The 20605-nt window shown below is 42.9% G+C and overlaps 1 protein-coding gene across 1 annotated transcript; it reads left to right on the top strand.

Annotated features, from left to right (window-relative positions):
• Positions 1-2970: 2970 nt before the first annotated feature.
• On the top strand, positions 2971-5508 carry LOC123445051. The gene is made up of 2 exons (XM_045121975.1): positions 2971-3608; positions 4827-5508. Exons 1-2 carry the CDS (start codon positions 3077-3079, stop codon positions 4904-4906), a joined length of 612 nt encoding a protein of 203 aa, XP_044977910.1. The 5' UTR covers positions 2971-3076; the 3' UTR covers positions 4907-5508.
• Positions 5509-20605: the final 15097 nt, after the last annotated feature.

The raw sequence follows: 20605 nt of genomic DNA, 5'->3' as shown, positions 1-20605 counted from the left end.
ACTGCGTATAGGGTCTAGTTGAGTACATGTACGAATAGTAGAAGTTAGGCCTCAAATGTTCTAGTCTACTCATTGTGTCATTGTGTGTTGTTTGGTGATTGGGCTATAACGCATCACTAGATGATGCCCGGCATGTTGTCACGGGAATATTTTGCAATATTACAATGAGGTTTTGGTTATACGAAACATCATTTGAAGTAATAGTTTTTAAAAGTATATAAGAATTAAATGTAAATAGCATAACAAAATGAAATTTTACAAGCATGCAAGCATGTGAAATGCAACGTCCATATGTTTCTTATATGTGTTGAATGATGAGGTGGCATGTTTCCATGTTAAGAGAAATATGTTAGCGGGAGCTAGCTATTTAGGTATAGAAGATATGTCTACGATAAAAGCAGAAATTCCATATTCGCGGAAGCGAAGAGTTCCGTTTTCGCACATGTTTCATGGGAAAATACGGTTTCGTTTTTGTTTGTGTTTTCGCATAAAAAATTCGATGTTCACTTTTGTTTTGTAAATTTCTGTTTCCGTTTTCATATTTCCTATGCGTTTCTATTTTTACTTTAAAAAAGCGAAAACACAATGGCATGTGCGTCGATCCGTTTTAAAAAAGTTTTCGCTTTATTTTCATCCCTAGGTAGCGTGCACTCCTCGGTGCATGTGCGCCGATCACTGTGGCATGCAGCTGGCCCGGCTCAAGGACGAGCGGAGAGGGTGCAGCGTAGCCATCGCCAGGGAACGGGACGGAATCACGTGGTTTGCCCCCCGCAGCGTGCGTGTGGCTGGACGTGCCGGCGACCGAACAAGCGGCCAGGGATCGGCTTGGGCCACGGCGGCTTCAGCCCCACGCCACAAGAATGATTCCGGGCGAGGGCCATTGGGTCACCGGCGGCCGCCCGCGCCCGGTCTTGCGCTCCTCCGCCACACAAGTCCTTCCCTGCTTCTCCTTGTACTTACATCCACATGATGGATGACATCTGTAGGTGCAGGCGCCGCGGTCCACCTGGCCACCTCGTGTCCACGTACCTCGGAACCTAGTTCTTGATTCTCGCTTCTTGGTGAGCACCGCAGGTGGCCCTTTGTTCCAATAGTGTATGTGGTACTCCCTCTATCTTAAAATAAATGGCGCAAATTTAATATTAAACCAATATAAATTTTTATACTAAAACAGCGATACTTATTTTAAAAAGGAGGGCGTATAATTTAACCACCTGCCATTTTTGCACGGAGGAGGTGATCAAATTCAATCATTTATTTATACTAGGTCGAGTGTGTAAGTAAAAGTGTAAAAGAGCCATGACAGTCCTAGGAGGAGTGGGAGTGATCATGAGGTGCTGAGGGGCGGGGCAGCAAAGCCACGTACGCGAGTCGCCCGTTCTCTTCTCCAGGTCCCTGCTGCCCGCCGGTGGGCGGTGGCCCATGACAATTGACGGCAACGTCGTAGTGCACGTAATTTTCGGTCCACTCCATCTCCATGACTCCTCCATCCACCATTTTCGTCTGACCCTGTCTCGTAGCTGGAGAACAGCAGCAGCTGGAGTGGGATTTACTCATCACTCGTCAGCCATCACTAAAGACGTGGTATTAGCACAAAGGGCATGCTTTATTTAATCCTTGTCCGCCACACGGAACTGCCGAGGAAACACTTGTTCAGATCATGATGTAGAGCAACGAATTATTACGCACACGCCCTCTTTTAATCTACAAGAAAACGCAGCTGCGACATGTATAATAGTCGTTCGCAAGCTATGTGTAAGAGATGTTACATAAGATTTTTAATGATGCGGAGGGAAGCAGTGGTGAAGGCAGGAATAACATTTAGGTATGATGAAATTTATGAAAGAGTTTGGAACCACGATAGATTATGATAATTTAGATTATAAAGATAGATTATATAATCTGATTTATAAAAATAATCTAGGTGGACATGTTTAGAGGTCAGATTTTACATTGCATAATGACTTGGCTGCCTTTTGTTTTTTTTAAGGAGGGTGGCGGTGGTAGGAATGTAATCAACTTCAACTTTACAAGGGTAATGGGTCATTAGCAATCCATAATTTGATTTTAGCTGGGGTAGAGTAGATTATGAGTTTTTAATAATCTGTTCATCTAATTTTTATAATCTACACCATAAGTTGTCCTGTTTGAAGACATAATAGATTATAAAAACTGGATTATATCATCTGAGTGGTTTCACACAAAGCCTAAGTTGTGTATAATGCCACCATGCAAATGTTCAAAAAACACTAAGAGCATCTCTAGCACACTCCGTAAAAGAGCGACCCCGCAAAATGGGCCTAAGTTGCATGCCACGTTACTATGGAGCCGTGACTTCTCGAATGCTCTTGACAATATCCCGCTTGATGGGCTTGCCGGGTGACTGTCGTTGATCTCTGCTTGTTGGATTATATCGCGCGTCCATGTTCCATGCCGCCTCAGTGCACGGTAACTAGGGTTTTCATGTATTTGTGGTTCTTTTCCATGGTGTCAAGTCGGAAGCCAAACTACATCAGGCCCAACACACAGAAAAAACCATGCACCGGTAAGAAATCCATCGATCTGTGATGGTGGATCGGCTCTAATTTCCATATATACAGCCTATATAGTAAGCATTGACGGCAAATTTTAGGTATGGCACACGTTAACCCTTACTATTTTGCTGGCTCTGCCCTCGACGAGAGAGAAGTAAGAGAGAGAATGAATGTTCATAATTGCACACACATTTGTAGGATTTTTCGAAATAATATATTCAAGCGGGAAGCCTCTTCCCCGTGACATTTTCTTAAGAAAAAAAGAATAACGCTGGTAATTACTACCCACAGCGGGCTACTGTATATTGCCCTAACATAGCATGGCTGAAATAGAATCTGTTTTTCCTTCTGTTTTCTCGAGAGACGAAACAGCTTTTACAGAAACGAAAACCACACTCCAAAAGGGTTTCTCGTCGCAAAATTAGCCAGAAAAGGTAGGCATCCATGAGTTACTACCCACCTAAAAGGCTCAAACAGATCCAAAAACAAACCCTTTTCTCCAGCGCAGCTAAGCAGCCAACGAGTTCTTTGCCCGCCTATAAATGAGCCAATACGAGCCACAAAGCTCCACAAACCACAAGCCCCAAGCCCGAACCGAGAAAGAGGCAGCAAACAAACCGCGCGCACACGAAGGGGAGACGTCGCCGCAAGAGAAACAGGTAGAGAAAATAATGGCGGCCATCTCCTCCACCTCCTACTTCTCCTCGCAGCCGCAGCTGCCGGCGTCCGGAGGCAGCAGCAACGGCCGGCAGCCCCGTAGGCGGCGGATGGGCAGCTGCGTCATGCTCGAGGCGGCCGCTGCCTCTGGTAGTGGTAGTGGTGGCGGCGGCGCGGTGGTGGGGAGGACCAGGAGCCTGACGGAGGTGGACCTGGAGGAGCTCAAGGGCTGCCTCGACCTCGGCTTCGGCTTCTCCTACCACCAGATCCCGGTCCTCTGCGGGACGCTCCCCGGCCTGGAGCTCTGTTACTCCATGACGCGGAGGTTCCTCGACGAGCAGAGAGCGGTGGTCGGGCAGCTGGAGCCCGCTGCGCCGGCGGCGCCGCCCATCCCGGACTGGAAGATCTCCGGCCCTGGTAAGAATTGCTTTCCTGTACACCTGTTCTTTGTTTTCTTGGTAAAGTTTCAGTTTTGGAGCGATGCGAAGGTGTGGATTTGTTCTCTGTTTGTTTTGGTGCGTGAGCTCTCTGATTTGGGGATGATTAGAAGTAAACTTTGGTTCAGAGTGTTGGATTGCTTGGATAAATTGAGGTTTTCATGTCTGATGCCGAAACATGTATTCTGAAGATATAAGATATCCATGCTTCAATACTTTGTACCAGACAGTATGCATCCAGGTTATTGCAAAATGAGGAAATTTATAACCAGTATTAAGCAACAATTCAAATTAATGTCTGATTTAGATCATCTCTGTTCTCCAATAAATCATGCTCATTAACAACAGTGTTCTCAGTTTGTTCCATGTATTAGTTATACTATTTGTCACAAACTCATAAAGTTGCGACATTCATTTTGTTACGGGACAACAACAGGTGTGCTGTCTGTATATGAATTAGTGTACAGATTTAAGGCAATCAACTGAAAATATGTCAATTCAGTTAATTCATTGTGAGTTACGATTGCACTCACCAACTCTTGGTAGGATATGGCCAATTCTTTATTCTATAGGTTTCAGTTTCGCCCTTGTCTTGATGGTGCTTTGCATGGTGTAGTCTGTAATATGTCTGGTGTGGAAAATTGCAAGCCATTTCTTTGGCTGTTCATAAAAGGTTAGGATGGTAGGCAATTCCAAGATTCTACTGAGCTTTTTCGTTGTTTTGTATCCTATGGTTTTGGTTACATCTAAATTTGATGCCAAATGGGAAAAAAAGGAAAAAGTTTTAGCGTAGAATGGAGAAAACAATGCTAGTATTCTTAGTCCTATTATTTGGGAAATCGACATGAGAGACAGGCAAATAAAAGAAGTGGAGCATGTCCCTGAAAAAACTGAACATGTGACTTGCTCAATGATTCACTTTTCTTGGTAAGGGCGAACTGTCATCTCCAAGACAAGCTTCACAACAAAGCAAAGCAAGAGCAGTCCCCACTGAGAATTATGCTCCTCTCTCCAATGCATATTTCCTCCTAAAAAATATAAATATTCGAAGATGCGCTAATCGTGCTACCCTTACCCCAGCAGTGCAAAGCACGTTCTCCATATCTGTTCGATTTGCTGTTAATTTAATCATGAGATTATATTTCCTTACAAAAGATGTACTGCCCATGGCTGATCAGCAACTATATTGCTTTGATAGGTGATAATCCAGAGGAAGTGAAAGCTAGGCTCAAGTATTGGGCTCAGACGGTGGCATGCACAGTCAAACTATGCAGCTGATGGAGCTTCGTAGTGCGTTGGTTCTCTGTTAACATATATGCTACTACAAGCTGAACTGGAGGTGGCTGAAGTTGAAGAACGGCGCTTATATGGTATTGAGCTCGGTGAGCAAATACAGAGGATGTGCTTCTGCTTCGTGTTATCGAGGCGACAGAACTGACCATTGCATTTGCAAAAGTTCAGAGGAGGAGAGGATTGCTGACAACATGGAACTGAGAGAAATCGCAAGGTGGCTCGCAGTCGAACTAATCTGAAAGCATCAGAAGCTTTCTATTCCTCTTGGCCTCTTGGGTGTCTTGTCTCTACATGGCGCAGCGTTTGCAAGTGCCTGAGACCTCTGCTTGTTTCTGCTCTTCCTGGTAGTGCACTAGTGCTCACTAGGTGCTCCGGTTGCGCCACACTGCTCTGGGTTGAGCTTTGCAAATCCTACGGTGGATTTGTTCAATTATAGCTTTGTTCTGGTGCTCCTTTCAGCTTAGATTGGCTTTGGAGCAGTAGACCTTGTATAGGACTTGCATGAACATATCTGTTGATTCTGCTGTACTGCATTGCAAGGGTGCAGAAACAGTTTGCTCTGAAATACATTTCTTTGTCCTGACTAACAGCGATCTGTGGCTGCTGAAATTGTGAATGCCATATGATCCCGCTGGACTGAATCTATGTAGCTTCAGGACTGAGAAAGGAAAGGTGAATCACATCACTAATTGGGTGTATAATCGGGCCGAGAAGGCAGGGGGTCTCTTTAAAACATACAACCTCTGTAACTTAATATAAGATGTTTTTGACGAGAATGGACGTTTGGAGGCCGAGCTTCATGGTGGCCGAAATTTTTGAAAAAAAATAATCAAAATTCAAGCTTTTCGGTTTCAAAAAAATCTGAAAAAAAATATGCAAGTAAGGAAGGATGTTATATGTATGTCTGTAAAATTTTAGGATGAAATACCTTGAAAACGATCTGCACAAAAAAGACAAATTCACTCGCCTGGAACGATGAATATTATCATGTTTTAAAAAGCCTCAGATTTGTCTTTTTTGTACAGCCCTCATTTCAACGTATTTTTTCTAAAAATTTACACACATGTGTGTTATGCCTTCACTTATCTCTGTATTTTTTTTTAGATTTTTTTGAAATGTAAAAATATGAATTTTCATGAAATTTGAATTTCAAATTTAAAGGCCTCCATGGAGGCCGAGCTCCAAAAGCAATTTCCGGTTATTGACATGTTATATTAAGTTACAGAGGGGGTATCTTATATGGCTGTTTTAGAAACGCATACTGTCATTGCAGGTCAGGAACTAGACTAAAGAAGCAGCACACGTATGAGCAGACACCCCAAAAGGTTCATCAGGCACATTGGAACCAATATGTGCTGGAAATCAGAATGTGGCGCCTCTCTTCATCGATCGCGGCCCGGGGAAGGATTAGCCACATGCAATGTCTCTCCTGGACGACGATCCAGCAGAACCTTCCGTTGATGGACAAACCCACTGAGCTTGGACAGGATGCACCTGGTGCTTCTCCAAACCCGCCCCTTTGAAAGACCTGGGGAATTCCCAAATTCTTTTTCTTCTGATGAGCAGTAGTTTTGGCCATAATATCCACATGACCATGATTTCTGGTATGGGGTTTCTGGACAACAACTGGAGCCCACTTAGAGGAAGTGCCAGTAGCAGGTTTAGCACCCTTCATTTTTCTTGTCAGAATTAGCCTACTCCGCTGAGCTGAACAGGGGTCTTTTAATGGAGCCCAAAGCTCCAACCATTTACACAGGAAAAAGTTGTGTGTCTTGTTCGCCAAAACTTCCTCACGAAAACTCACAGGGTGAAAATCCACAGTAGGCACAGATAAATCCACCTTTTCCAGTCGATGTACCGCGAGAAGCCCAAAAGTGCTAGCTGTGAGGTTCACTTTGTCTAATTCATCAGTGGGTTCATCACCCTCATTCGGGTCATCAGCATCCATATCCTCTCTATCTTTATGGTTATTGCCATTAGCTTCATTATCAAGACTTGGATCATCTCCATCATATGGACCACCCTCTCCAATCTGCTCAAAACCTTCAACAGAAGCAATTTCTTCATCATCTCTACCTGTCTTTCTAAAGGAACTTTGGTAGGGTATCTGCACGCAGCTTCCATCCAAATCAGCTCATAAAAGTCTTAGAGCATCTCGAGCCGTTTGACCCCCAGCGTATCCGGCGAAGTGCGTTGGGCATTTGCGCCAGTGCTTTTTTCGGCCTGGGGGGATCAAGTTTCCAGTCGCGCCCCAAAGAGATGGATCCTTATCGTCGACATCACCAACCCTTCTTCAGCAACAATTTCATTATGCTATCATCCATGTGTGAGTAATTCCTATGTAGGCACATGAGATAGATGGAAATTGGATGAGATTTTCTTACGTAAAAGATGTCAGATTTGTTAGGGCTTGATGCTTTTTTTTAAAGGAGGATCGCCCCCGGCCATTAGGGCTTGATGCTTAGCATCCACTATATTCTAAGATTGATGTTGTTATGACTTTGATATGCTTAATGCTTGACCCTAGGGTCCAAGTGTCATGATTTCAGATCTGAACCCTTTATGTTTTGTTCAATATATTTGTCTTCTTAGTCTTATCTGCAAATTGTATGCACCTGTTGTTCTTCTAAACCCTAGATCCCAAAGTGGCAATAATTGGTATATCGATGGGGTGACTTTACCTTGAGAATTATCGATTACACGTATTCATTATTTGTTAATGCTTTGATCCAATTATTTATTAAGAGAAATGCCTTAGTTACCTGTAATTATTATTAGGATCCCACTACATGGAAGGATAGGACAAAATATATTACGCAAGTTTTTATCGCAAGCACGTACGACTAATTATCGAATTCATGTCTACATATGATTGATGAATTGAAGTTAGTTAGTTGTCGCTCTATGTTATGACCGTTACATAATGAATCTCATCTGAACAAAACCCACTATCTATTTTTATGCCTCCGTTTTGTACTACTGTGCTCTCTCTAAAGTTACTACTTTGCAATACATTTTTCGCTACTGTTATTGTTACTATCACTATTCCTATCATATTACTATGCTACTAATAAATTGTTGCAAGCAAGTTATCTATTCAAGTGTGGTTGAATTGAAAATTTAACTGCTAAGCCTTATAAATATTCTTTGAATGACCTCGTGTTAAATCAATAAATTTCGTTGCAATACTTCCTTTAAAGATTGTTATGATCCCGTACACTTGTGAGTCATCACACTACCACGAGGCGGCTAAACCTATTTTAAAAACACCGTTATGTTACTTTGTAAGTGTATGGCTACCTTCATCAAAAGGGCGCTATACACGCCTGCTACTTGTGATGTGCGTTGGGTTTTTCCCTTAAGAGGAAGGGTGAAGCAATACAATAGCCATAAGTATTTTCTTCAGTGAAAACCAACGTTATCGAACTAGTAGGAGAATCAAGCAAACTCTCGTCGTCAGCATCTACACACACAAAACCAAAGACTTGCACCCAACGCGGGCAAGAGGGTTGTCAAGCCTCTTGAACTCGTCACTTGCAAGGATTAATTCTTATACAGATAGATATATAAATATAAAAAGTAAAATACTAATAATAAATTATAACAAGGTATTTTTAGGGTAATAGCATATATGATTAAGTAGACCCGGGGGGACATAGTTTTGACTCGAGGCTTCTCTCTCGAACATAGCATACAGTGAGTAAACAAATTACTGTCGGGTGATACGTCTCATACGTATCGATAATTTATGAAGTATTCATGCCATTTTACCCATGTTTACAATATATTTTATGGTTTTGATGCACTTTATATGATTTAATTGGAACTAACCCAGACTAATATTGTTTTTAGCAGAATTACCGTGGTGTTGTTTTTGTGCAGAAAATAAAAGTTTTCAGAATTGCCCGAAACTTTTTGATGATTTTTCTAGAAGGAAAGAGGCCCAGGAAGCTTCGGGGAGTCCCAGGGGACCCATAATGAGGTGACAAGGTAACAGGGCGTGCCCGCGGGGGTGGTCATGCCATGTTGCCTTGTGGGCCACCTGTGGCTCCGTTCGGCGTGATTCCATCGCTGAAAAATCCTATATATTGAGAAACCCCTAGAAATTGACCTAGAACTTTCAAGCCGCCATCGCAAGCCTGTTTCGAAGTGATATCATTCGTAGCCCTGTTCGGGGACCCTACCGGAGGGGGCAATCATCACCGGAAGCCATCTTCAATATCCCAGCGGTCACCATGACAAGGAGGGGGTAGTTCACCCTCGGGGCTGAGGGTATGTGCGAGTAGCTATTTGCACGATCTCTCTCTCTCTCTCTCATGTTCTTGACATGGCACGGTCTTGATGTATTACATGCTTTGTTAATATAGTTGTATCATATGGTGTTCTTCCCTTGCTATCTTGTTGTGATGAATTGAGTCTTTCCCTTTGAGGTTTCATTCTGTTGGATTGAATGCTTTGGATTTGAACACTTGATGTATGTCTTACATGTAGATACCTGAGGTGGCAATGGGGTATGATTTTGATTCACTTGATATATGTTATGGCATCAACTTGTGTATTCCGGTGACATTGGGGGATCTATGAACATGGGTTCATGCATATTTTTGTCCTGCTTTCGTCGATAGAAATCTTGGGGGTACTCTTTGAAGTTATTTGTGCTAGATTTAATATGATGAATCTGAAATTATTTAATGCATGTCCAATAATCAACCCATGGATACTTTTGGTGACATTAGAGTTGGTTGATGCATATCATAGGTGTTATTCTAGTACGAACTCTAGGGCTGTTTGTGACACTTATAGGAATGGCTCAACAGATTGATCAGAAAGAATAACTTTGAGGTGGTTTGCTACCTATAACAATTTCATCTTATGTTCTCTGATAGATATGAACTTTGGAGTGAATCTTCGTTGCACGTTGAGGGATGGTTATATGATTCATTTATGCTAGCATTTTTTAGAGGTTGCACTAGTGAAAGTATGAACCCTAGGCCTTATTTCGAAGCATTGTCATACCATTTATGCTCACTTTTACTACTTGTTACCTTGTTGTTTATATATTTTAAGATCACAAAAACCTATTTCTACTATCCATATTGCACTTGTATCACCATCTATTCGCCAAACTAGTGCACTTATACGATTTACCATTGTATTGGGTGTGTTGGGGACACAAGGGCTTTCTCGTATTTGATTGCGGGGTTGTTTTATAGAGACTATCTTTAATACGGGGCAAACCCAGGGTGGTCGATCTTTTCACATGAGGAGGGAAAAAGGGACAAAACCAAGAGAAATCAACAAACTCTCAAGAACAATCTCCGATCACACATCCACTAAATCCCTAGAAACACACAAGGATACATCGAACCGAGTTCAACACGAGACACAAGTAATGAGGTAGTATTCCCACTCCAGAGCGATGGGGCCTTTAAATCCCAAGGGATCTTCCCTACGAGAGGGGCATTCATATCCACTAGGCGATCTTCTCATATGGAGGTAATCTCCATGGGAGAGGTAGTGGAAGGAGCAATGCTCAACTAACTAAGAGCCAAACATTATCGAACCCTAATTCATCCAAGGGGTATGGTACTTATAGTCAAGAGAGAGAGGAAGGGGTACATGGGTCAAGGCCCGAGTGGCGGCACACACACATGATTCGGACCTCTGGAAAATTACCGGACATCTAGTGACACGGGAAGGACCAGTCGTCCGGAGCAGGCTGGACTTTCGATGATTCGGCTCTGGTGTAGGGACGCTAGATTTCCGGAGGCTGCCGGGAGTCTAGAGGCATGGTCTTCCGGAGGGCTTCGATCTTTTATGGATTCGGTGCTGGTATTGGGACGCTAGATTTTCGTAGGCGATCGGACGTCCATCGCTGGAACATGGTGGACGTCCGGTCACTAGTAGGAGAAAGGCTACCAGTAGCGCTGATTTTACCCTTACTAGTAGCGTTGGGGCCAGCGCTACTGCTAACGTGCTACAGCTAACTGTTAGTAGTAGCGCGTTATTGAAAGCGCTACCGGTATCTACGTTAGCAGTAGCGCTGGAATAAATAAAGCGCTACTGCTAAGCCAGCGCTACTGTTAATATTCCAACGCTACTGCTAATATTCCTGCTTTTAATATTTAATTCGCATCGTATTTATGTCCCTCCTACGTATTTGTGCATGCTCTATACAGTGGTTTCATCATATCATAATAAACATGCATAATTTGCATCACATCATACACATAAAGTATCATGTCATATAACTCATCATCATCTTACATACTCATCTAACAACTCATCATCATCTTAATCATATACCAAGTTATCATATGATACACATAAAGTAAAACAGAAAAACATCATAATAGTCATCATATGCATGCATCCTAATCGATCATGTCAAGTTAATATAAACCAGAATAACTTGTCTCTCATAAGACCTAGTCCTCCCTCCTAGGTATAATGTCATAAAACAGAATAACACATATGTCTCCATGATGAAGCAGAGAGATCCAACGGTCTTCAACTTGTGGCTTGCGATCCTTCTTTATTTCTCTCCATGCTTCAGTTTGGAGCCTTTTTTATTTTGATTTGCAGTTAGTCGAGTATGGAGCATCGAACAGAGGCACTACATCATGTGGCAGTTGCTGTTGAAGAACATAATAATAACCTAGTTAGCAATGTAATCAACACCATTTATGCAATAGTAGAGCGTACTTAATTAGGAAACTCTTACCAAGATATTTTGCGAATGTCATCCGGCCTCAACCTATGCACTAGTGGCATGTAAAATGTATAATTTTGGCCAATTTCCAAATTATACGAGAAGTTATCCCTAGAAACCAGAACACCAACAAGAAATTAGAGAAGAACATCCTTCTCCTCCCAAGTTACATGTGATCCATATGTGTAGTGTGTCGTGTCAATTAATTTCCGTAATTCACTCGAAGAAACAAAATAAGCTAAAAATATAATTTAACAAATTTAGTATATGAATGAACACCAACTATTTCTTAATATAATTTAAATTACTTGACAAATATGGTTGAGGAACTCACATGGAGGTAAAACAGGAAGCATATTGACAACCACCCAAATGTCGATGTTGCCTGGCATATTATCTTCAGGACGAAGATCGAAGGTTATTTCCATACCCTCCTGAAATCCATATGCCTTGCAAAGATCTTCCCAATTTGGGCACCCTATTTCTGTGTGAAAAACTGAATTAAATACTTTGATAACAAATGTGTGACCATGTATAGTCCTTAGGTTAGCGCTCCTCGTCTCCATTCTCTCGTGGTCTTCGAAACCGAGCCTCTCCAACACATATCTTCTTGCATGGCAAGGGAGGAACATATCTCCGTTCTCGTCAAGCTTCATGCTGAAGAACCTATTGTCTCGCAGGTGAGGCGTGTCGCACATACCCCGACAGTCGCCGCAATATTCACACTCCCAATATTCATTGTTAGACATTTCCTGTTTTAATGTGGTAATTTAACTTATAATCCATTGAACATGTTTGTAAATGTGTAAACAACAACCATGACACTATATCAAAAGAATTGAACATCTATATATAAACAGAAGCATGAATAAGAAAAAGGGATCTATATTTTGTCAGATGTTGATTCATTACCCTTTCCGGCAATTCCCAAGCACTCCATATGTCCTAGTTTCTAGCACTAGTCATGTCGAAATTCACGGAAATTTTCGGCATGACCTTTGCTAAATAGTGGACATACGGAGCGCCTGAAATTTGCCGAAATGGAAATGAATCAACATTCCAGCAAAACATAGGCCACTCGGACATTCCGGCAAAACTTAGCACAACTTAGCAAGCAAAAGTGAGAAACTCACTACTGTTTTATGCATTAACACCAACAAAAGGATGATATTTGTAGTCTTCATTAATTGATTAATTAACTAATTAGTTAATTATGCACAACTTAGCACAACTTAGCAAGCAAAAGTGAGAAACTCACTAATGTGCCTACTTACATGAAATTTACAAACAGGAATTATTTATTTAAGTGTGAACCATAGATTTTTTTCCTTCTTTCTAGTTAGCCCATCAAAAGATCTTCAACAAACATATCTTGATTTTCTTATTAACATGTATCTCAAGATGAAGTCTTGAACCATAAACACCGCTGGAACTATAGCTCCTACTCATTAGCCCATCATTCCAGGTTCACGTGGTTCGTGCTCATTTTATTTTACTAGTGTAACATAAAAAATTCATTAGTGTAACCATCAAAACTGTCCTAAACATAAAAAAAAATTAGCGTAACCAAAAACACCACTGGAACTGTAAACACCATTTGAACATTAGTGTAACATAAAAAATTCATCAACTCCAACCATGGAATTAAAACTGTCCATCTCACCAAACCGATGGCCCTAAAATCAAAATGGCACCATCCTTGGGGTGCATAGAGCGGGAGGGGAGGGGGGCGGCGGCGCGTGGAGGGGGGCTTACCGGAGCGGGATGGGGAGGGGGCTTACCGGAGCGGGAGGGGAAGGGGGCTTACCAGAGCGGGAGGGGAAGGGGGATTACCAGAGCGGGAGGGGAGGGGGCGGTGGCGACAGCGAGGGAGGCGGCGGCGATGGCGACGACAAGGGAGGCGGCGACGACAAGGGAGGCGACGACGGCTTGAGATCGAGGAGAGAGGGGCTGGGGGAGTAGGGGAGAGTTAGGAATTTTTTAGCACGCGGTGGGGTGTTAACTCAACATAGCAGTAGCGCTGGTTTCGGAGGAGCGCTACTGCTATTGTACTTAGTAGTGGCGCTTTTACCATGCTGGCGCCGCTACTACAGCTATTGTCGGTTACCTCGTTGGGCCCCTATTAGCAGTAGCGCTGGATGCAATGCAGCGCTACTGCTATGGACCTTAGCAGTAGCGCTGGATTAGGAACAGCGCTGCTACTATAGCTACTGCGAGTGGCCTCGTTGGGCCCTGTTTATCAGTAGCAGGAATATAAGGCCAGCACTATGATACGTCTCCATCATATCTTCTTTTCCGAACTCTTTTGCCCTTGTTTTGGACTCTAATTTGCATGATTTGAATGGAACTAACCCGGACTGACGTTGCTTTCAGCAGAATTGCCATGGTGTTGTTTTTGTGCAGAAATAAAAGTTCTCGGAACGTCCTGAAAATTTACGGAGATTTTTTCTGGAATAAAAGAAAAATACGTGCGCAAAGATCCACCTGAGGGGGTGTGCCAGCGGGCCACAAGCCCACAGGCCGCAGCCACCCCCTATGGCCGCGCCGTGAGGGCTTGTGGGGCCCACGTGGCACCACGGCCCCCAATCTCAGCTCTATATCTTCTGTTTCACCTGGAAAAAAATCAGAGAGAAGGTTTCATCGCGTTTTGCGATACGGAGGCACCGCCACATCCTGTTCTTCATCTGGAGGGCAGATCTGGAGTCCGTTTCGGGCTCCGGAGAGGGGAAATCGTCGCCATCGTCATCATCAACCTTTCACCATCGACAATTCCATGATGCTCTTCATTGTTCGTGAGTAATCTCATCGTAGGCTTGTTGGACGGTGATGAGTTGGATGAGATCTATCATGTAATCGAGTTAGTTCTTGACGGGGATTGATCCCTAGTATCCACTATGTTCTAGATTGATGTTGCTACTACTTTGCTATGCTTAGTGCTTGTCACTAGGGCCCGAGTGCCATGATTTCAGATCTGAACCTATTATGTTGTTGCCAATATATGTGTATTTTAGATCCTATCTTGCAAGTTGTAGTCACCTACTATGTGTTATGACCCGGCAACCCCGGAGTGACAATAGCCGGAACCACTCCGAGAGATGACCATAGTATGAGGAGTTCATGTATTCACCGCATGTTAATGCATTGGTTCGGTTCTTTATTAAAAGGAGAACCTTAATATCCCATAGTTTCCATTAGGACCCCGCTGCCATGAGAGGGATGGACAATAGATGTCATGCAAGTTCTTTTCCCTAAGCACGTATGACTACATACGGAATACATGCCTACATTAGATTGATGAACGGGAGCTAGTTACATATCTCTCCGTGTTATAGCTGTTACATGATGAATCACATCCGTCACACTCATCCATCATCGATCCACTGCCTACGAGTCTTTTACTACTAGTTCTCGCTACGTTACTTTGCCTAGGCTTGTCCCTTGCTATCAAAGGGATTGGGCCACGTTGCTACTGTTGTCACTTTGCTGCTGCTGCACTACTGCTGTTACTTGTTACTTTGTTGCTGTTGCTACTACTGTTCCTTACTACTCCGCTGTTACTTGTTGCAATACTTTGTTGGCGCTGTTGCCGGTCTAGGTAAGCGGCACTTACATCCTGTCAGCAAGGCTTTCCTGGCACCGTTGCTATCATACTACCTTGCTACTGATACTTTGCTTGCAGACACTAATCTTTCAGGTGTGGTTGAATTGACAACTCATCTGCTAATACTTGAGAATATTCTTTTGCTTCCCCTTGAGTCAAATCAATAAATTTGGGTTGAATACTCTACCCTCGAAAAGTGTTGCGATCACATACGCTTGTGGGATATCACGCTACTGCTAAGGACATTAGCAATAGCGCATAGTATTTTCCAGCGCTACTGCTAAGTAGCAGCAGCGCTTTCTACTTTCCAGCGCTACTAATAGGCTCCTACCTATAAGGTTTTCCCTAGTAGTGGGTCCTTGTCGGTCGTCTGACCCCTGTAGAGTTCAGCTCGGCCTTCGGGCTGGTAGATCTCTGGGATGCCAGACGTCCTGCATGAACCGGTCTTCCGGTGGCTGTAGCGTATCCATAGCTCCTCTAGGATCTTTCCGCGCTTGGTGTCCTCTTTATCGTTCATAGATGTTCCATGATATTCCTCCGAGTACATGAGTATACAAAGTGTTTCCGCTTGAGATAGCGACCATCTCTCGAGGGTATCAAATATTGAATCACTAAGGAGAGATGTCACCTCGGTTTTGATGGCATGTGCGTGGGCTCTTGTCATAGGACCACTTGGAGCTTGAGATGTTGGTGAGGTATCCATCAGGATGACCATGGGATGCTCTGCATCATCTCCCCCCACACACCTTGGGAAAGATCCGTCCTCGAATCGCGATCCTCATCACCAAGGAAAGGGAATAGGTCCTTGACATTAAAAATGTCGCTCACATGGTACTTGTCGCATGGAATGTCAATCCTGTAGGCATTGTCATTGTAGCGTGCCAATACCTTGAAAGGTTGATGTCTACTACAAAACTTTGTTCTTGTAGACTATGTTAGGCCTCCAAGCACAGGTTTTGTAGTTCAGTAGCAATTTTCTCTTAAGTGGATGACCTAAGGTTTATCAAGCCATGGGAGGTGTAGGATTAAGATGGTATCTCTCGAACAACCCTACAATCAAATACAGAAAATCTCTTGTATCCCGAACACACCCAATACAATGAAAAATTATATAGGTGCACTTGTTCGGCGAAGATATGGTGATACAAGTGTAGTATGGATAGTATATATAGGTTTTTGTAATATTAAAACATCAAAACAGCAAGGTAGCAAGTGTAAAACAACGAGCGAAACATTGTATAAATGCTTGGTAATAAGGCCTAGGGTTCATACTTTCTCTAGTGGAATCTCACAATAATGCTAACATAACAGAATCATATGACCATCCCTCAACGTGCAACAAAGAATCACTCCAAAGTTCCTATCTAGCGGAGAACAATAAAATGAAATTGGTGTAGGTAGTAAAACCAGCTCAAAGTTATTCTTTCTGATGAATCTTCTGAGCTATTCTTGTAAGTGTCACAAACAACCCTAGAGTTCGTACTAGTATAACACCCATGATACATATCAATCAACCCTAATGTCACCTAGATACTCCAATGTCAGCACAAGTATCGGTGGGCTAATTATACGACATGCATGAAAGTTATTCTTTCTGAGCTATGTATCCGTGTAGGTAGTAAAACCAACTCAAAGTTATTCTTTCTCATCAATCTTTTGAGATATTCCTATAAGTGTCACAAACAATCCTAGAGTGCGTACTAGAATAACACCCATGATACATATCAATCAACCCTAATGTCACCTAGATACTCCAATGTCACCTCAAGTATCCGTGGGCTAATTATACGACATGCATGAAACAATTTAAGATTCTTCATATTCAGTCCAACACAAAGAACTTGAAGGAGCACCCCAAGATTTCTATCGGAGAACATAGTATGAAGACGTGCAATCAACCCCTATGCATATATTCCCAAGGTCACCGGAATCCGCAAGTTGATGCCATAACATATATCAAGTGAATCACTTGAATACCCCAATGTCATTATGGGTCTTCGGATGCAAGACATACATCAAGTGTTCTCAAACCTGAATATTCAATCCAACATAACGAGATCTTAAAGTGAAAGATTCATTTCATCACAACAATAGCAAGGACAAACACCATATGATCCAACTATATTAACAAAGCATGTGATACATCAAGATCATGACATCTCAAGAACACGAGAGCGAGATATTAAACACATAACTACTCGTACGAAGCCTCAGCTCCGAGGGTGAATAATGCATTACTCTGTTCTTCATGAACTTAATACTCTAGATGCACGCAGGAGTCGGTCGATGTGTAGAGTAATAGTAGTAGATGTAGAACCGTTTAGGTCTACTTGATACAGACATGATGCCTATATGCATAATTATTTGCTTTTCTATCAATTGCCCGACAGTAACTTGTTCACCCATCGTATTATTTTCCTTTATGAGAGAAGCCTCTAGTGAAACCTATGGCCCCCGCGTCTATTTTCCATATCATATTTTATGATCTATAAACCAAAAACACGAAAAATACTTTGCTGCAATTTATTTACTTTAGTTTTACTTTCAGATCTATCAATATTTTATACCTATCTCTATCAGATCTCATCCTTGCAAATAACGTTGAAGGGATTGACAACCCCTTTATAGTCTTGGGTGTAAGTGTTTCATTATTTGTGTAGGTACTACTATTGGAGTCTCGCTTGTTCCTCCTACTAGATTGATACCTTGGTTCTCAACAAACTAAGGGAAATACTTATCTACTTTGCTGCATCACCCTTTCCTCTTCAAGGGAAAACCAACGCAATTTCAAGAGGTAGCACACCCCGAGTAGTATCTACCAGGGGGCTGAAGCCGACAACTGGTAACTTTCAAATTAAATCGGACAACTGATGGGAGTCAAAATAATACACAAAGCACAAATACTAAACATTATAAATATAAGTGTTTAGGAGGCACACGCCAATACAATTACTCGAAGATTACATCTTTCGAGCACTGGGTCTCTATAACCTGAGCACCCTCCATCGCGGAGGGAAAATAGAGCTCGAGGCGTCTGTGTTCCTTCCTCGTAGGTGGATGCGCGGTTGCCATCGTCAGGGGCTTCATCCCCGGATAGTTCACCAGGGTCCTCACAAAGGCCATCTGAGCTCCTTCTATGCAGACGGAACGATTCTGGACCTCAATCCGGGGCATGACACCAACCAACTTCTGCACTAAGCCTAAATACCTACTCGGCAAAGGCTCGACATGCCACAACTGGATACATAGATCCTTCATAGCCAGCTCCACCATCCTATGCAGCTCCATGAGTTGTTTCATTTGATAACTCAGACTGGGGTTGAGCTCGGGGTCTGAAACTGAGCCTAGAAGAGCCTTGCTACGGCGACAGAAATCTTCTGTCGTCTCTTGAGCTTGCGTTGGTTTTTCCCTTGAATAGGAAAGGGCGATGCAGCACAGGAGCAGTAAGTATTTCCCTCAGTTTGAGAACCAAGGTATCAATCCAATAGGAGAATCACATCAAGTCTAGAGTACCTGCACAAACACAAAAGAGCTTGCACCCAACGCTATAAAGGGGTTGTCAATACCTTCAAGATTAATTGCAAAGTGAGATCTGAAGGCGGAAAGTGCAATGAAGTAAAAGTGTAAGGCTGAAAATATGATGTGAAGTAGACCCGGGGGCCATAGTGTTCACTAGAGGCTTCTCTCAAAATAGCAAATATCACGATGGGTGAACAAATTACTGTCGAGCAATTGATAGAACCGCGCAAAGTCATGACGATATCTAAGGCAATGATCATACATATAGGCATCACGTCCGAGACAAGTAGACCGATACTTTCTGCATCTACTACTATTACTCCACACATCGACCGCTATCCAGCATGCATCTAGTGTATTGAGTTCATGACGAACAGAGTAACGCCTTAAGCAAGATGACATGATGTAGAGGGATGAACTCAAACCAATGATGAAAACCCCATCTTTTTACCCTTGATGGCAACAACACGATGCGTGCCTCGCTACCCCTTCTGTCGCTCGGTGAGGTCACCGCACGGTATGAACCCAAAACCAAGCACTTCTCCCATTGGAAGAATCATAGATCAAGCTGGCCAAACAAAACCCACAACTCGAAGAGAATTACAAGGATATGAAATCATGCATAAGAGAGATCAGAAGAAACTCAAATAAGATTCATAGATAATCTGATCATAAATCCACAATTCATCAGATCTCGACAAACACACCGCAAAAGAAGATTACATCTGATAGATCTCCATGAAGATCATGGAGAACTTTGTATTGAAGATCCAAGAGAGAGAAGAAGCCATCTAGCTACTAGCTATGGACCCGTAGGTCTATGGTGAACTACTCACGCATCATCGGAGAGGTCATGGTGTTGATGAAGAAGCCCTCTGTATCCGAATCCCACCCTCCGGCAGGGCACCAGAACGTGCCCCAGATGGCATCTTGCGGAGACAGAAGCTTGCGGCGGTGGAAAAGTATTTTCGTGGATCTCCTGATTTTTTCTGGGATTTTAGGGAATATATAGGCGAAAGACCTAGGGCAGAGGAGGCTCAGGGGGCCCACAAGCCTGGGAGGCGCGGGCCCCCCTGGCCGCGGCTAGGGGGCTTGTGGGGTCCCTGGTGACCCCGTGCCTTGGTTCTCAAGTCTCCCGATCGTCTTCTGTTTCAGAAAAAATCTTTTTGGAAGTTTCATTCCGTTTGGACTCCGTTTAAAATCCCCCTCTGAAAAGGGTCAAAAACACGAAAAAAGGAACTGGCACTTGTCGCTAAGTTAATAAGTTAGTCCCCAAAAAGATATAAAAGGCATACAAAACATCCAAAGTTTGACAAGATAATAACATGAAGCCATAAAAAATTATAGATACGTTGGAGACGTATCAAGCATCCCCAAGCTTAACTCCTACTCGTCCTCGAGTAGGCAAGTGATAAAGACTGAATTTTTGATGTGGAATGCTACCTAGCATGGTTGTCCTTTGTAACTTCTTTCATGTGACATGAATGTTCAGATCCGTAAGATTCAAAACAATAGTTTTCTATTGACATGAAAACAATAATACTTCAAGCAAACTAGCAAGGTAATCACGAACTTTCGAAATATCAAGGCCAAAGAAAGTTATCCCTACAAAATCATATAGTCTGGCTATGCTCCATGATCCCCACACAACTAATTTAAATCATGCACAACCCCGGTATTGGCCAAGTAATTGTTTTCGCACTCTTACTTTCTCAAACCTTTTTCAACTATCACGCAATACATGAGCGTGAGCCATGGATATAGCACTATAGGTGGAATAGAGTGTGGTGGTGGTTGTGAGACAAAAAGGAGGAGATGGTCACATTGACTCGGCGTATCAAAGGGTTATGGA

Source organism: Hordeum vulgare, chromosome 3H (genome assembly GCF_904849725.1).
Source record: "Hordeum vulgare subsp. vulgare chromosome 3H, MorexV3_pseudomolecules_assembly, whole genome shotgun sequence".
Classification (NCBI taxonomy): Eukaryota; Viridiplantae; Streptophyta; class Magnoliopsida; order Poales; family Poaceae; genus Hordeum; species Hordeum vulgare.
The sequence above is the reverse complement of the archived record's forward strand: the minus strand, read 5'-3'. Positions and strand labels throughout refer to the sequence as shown.

What these genes read in the sequence shown, in the direction of transcription:
- LOC123445051 (XM_045121975.1), top strand. Translation starts at nt 3,077, where the DNA reads ATGAGCCAATACGAGCCACAAAGCTCCACAAACCACAAGCCCCAAGCC. An exon ending in CTGGAAGATCTCCGGCCCTG is followed by an intron (nt 3,609 to 4,826) that starts GTAAGAATTGCT and finishes TTGCTTTGATAG; the next exon opens with GTGATAATCCAGAGGAAGTG.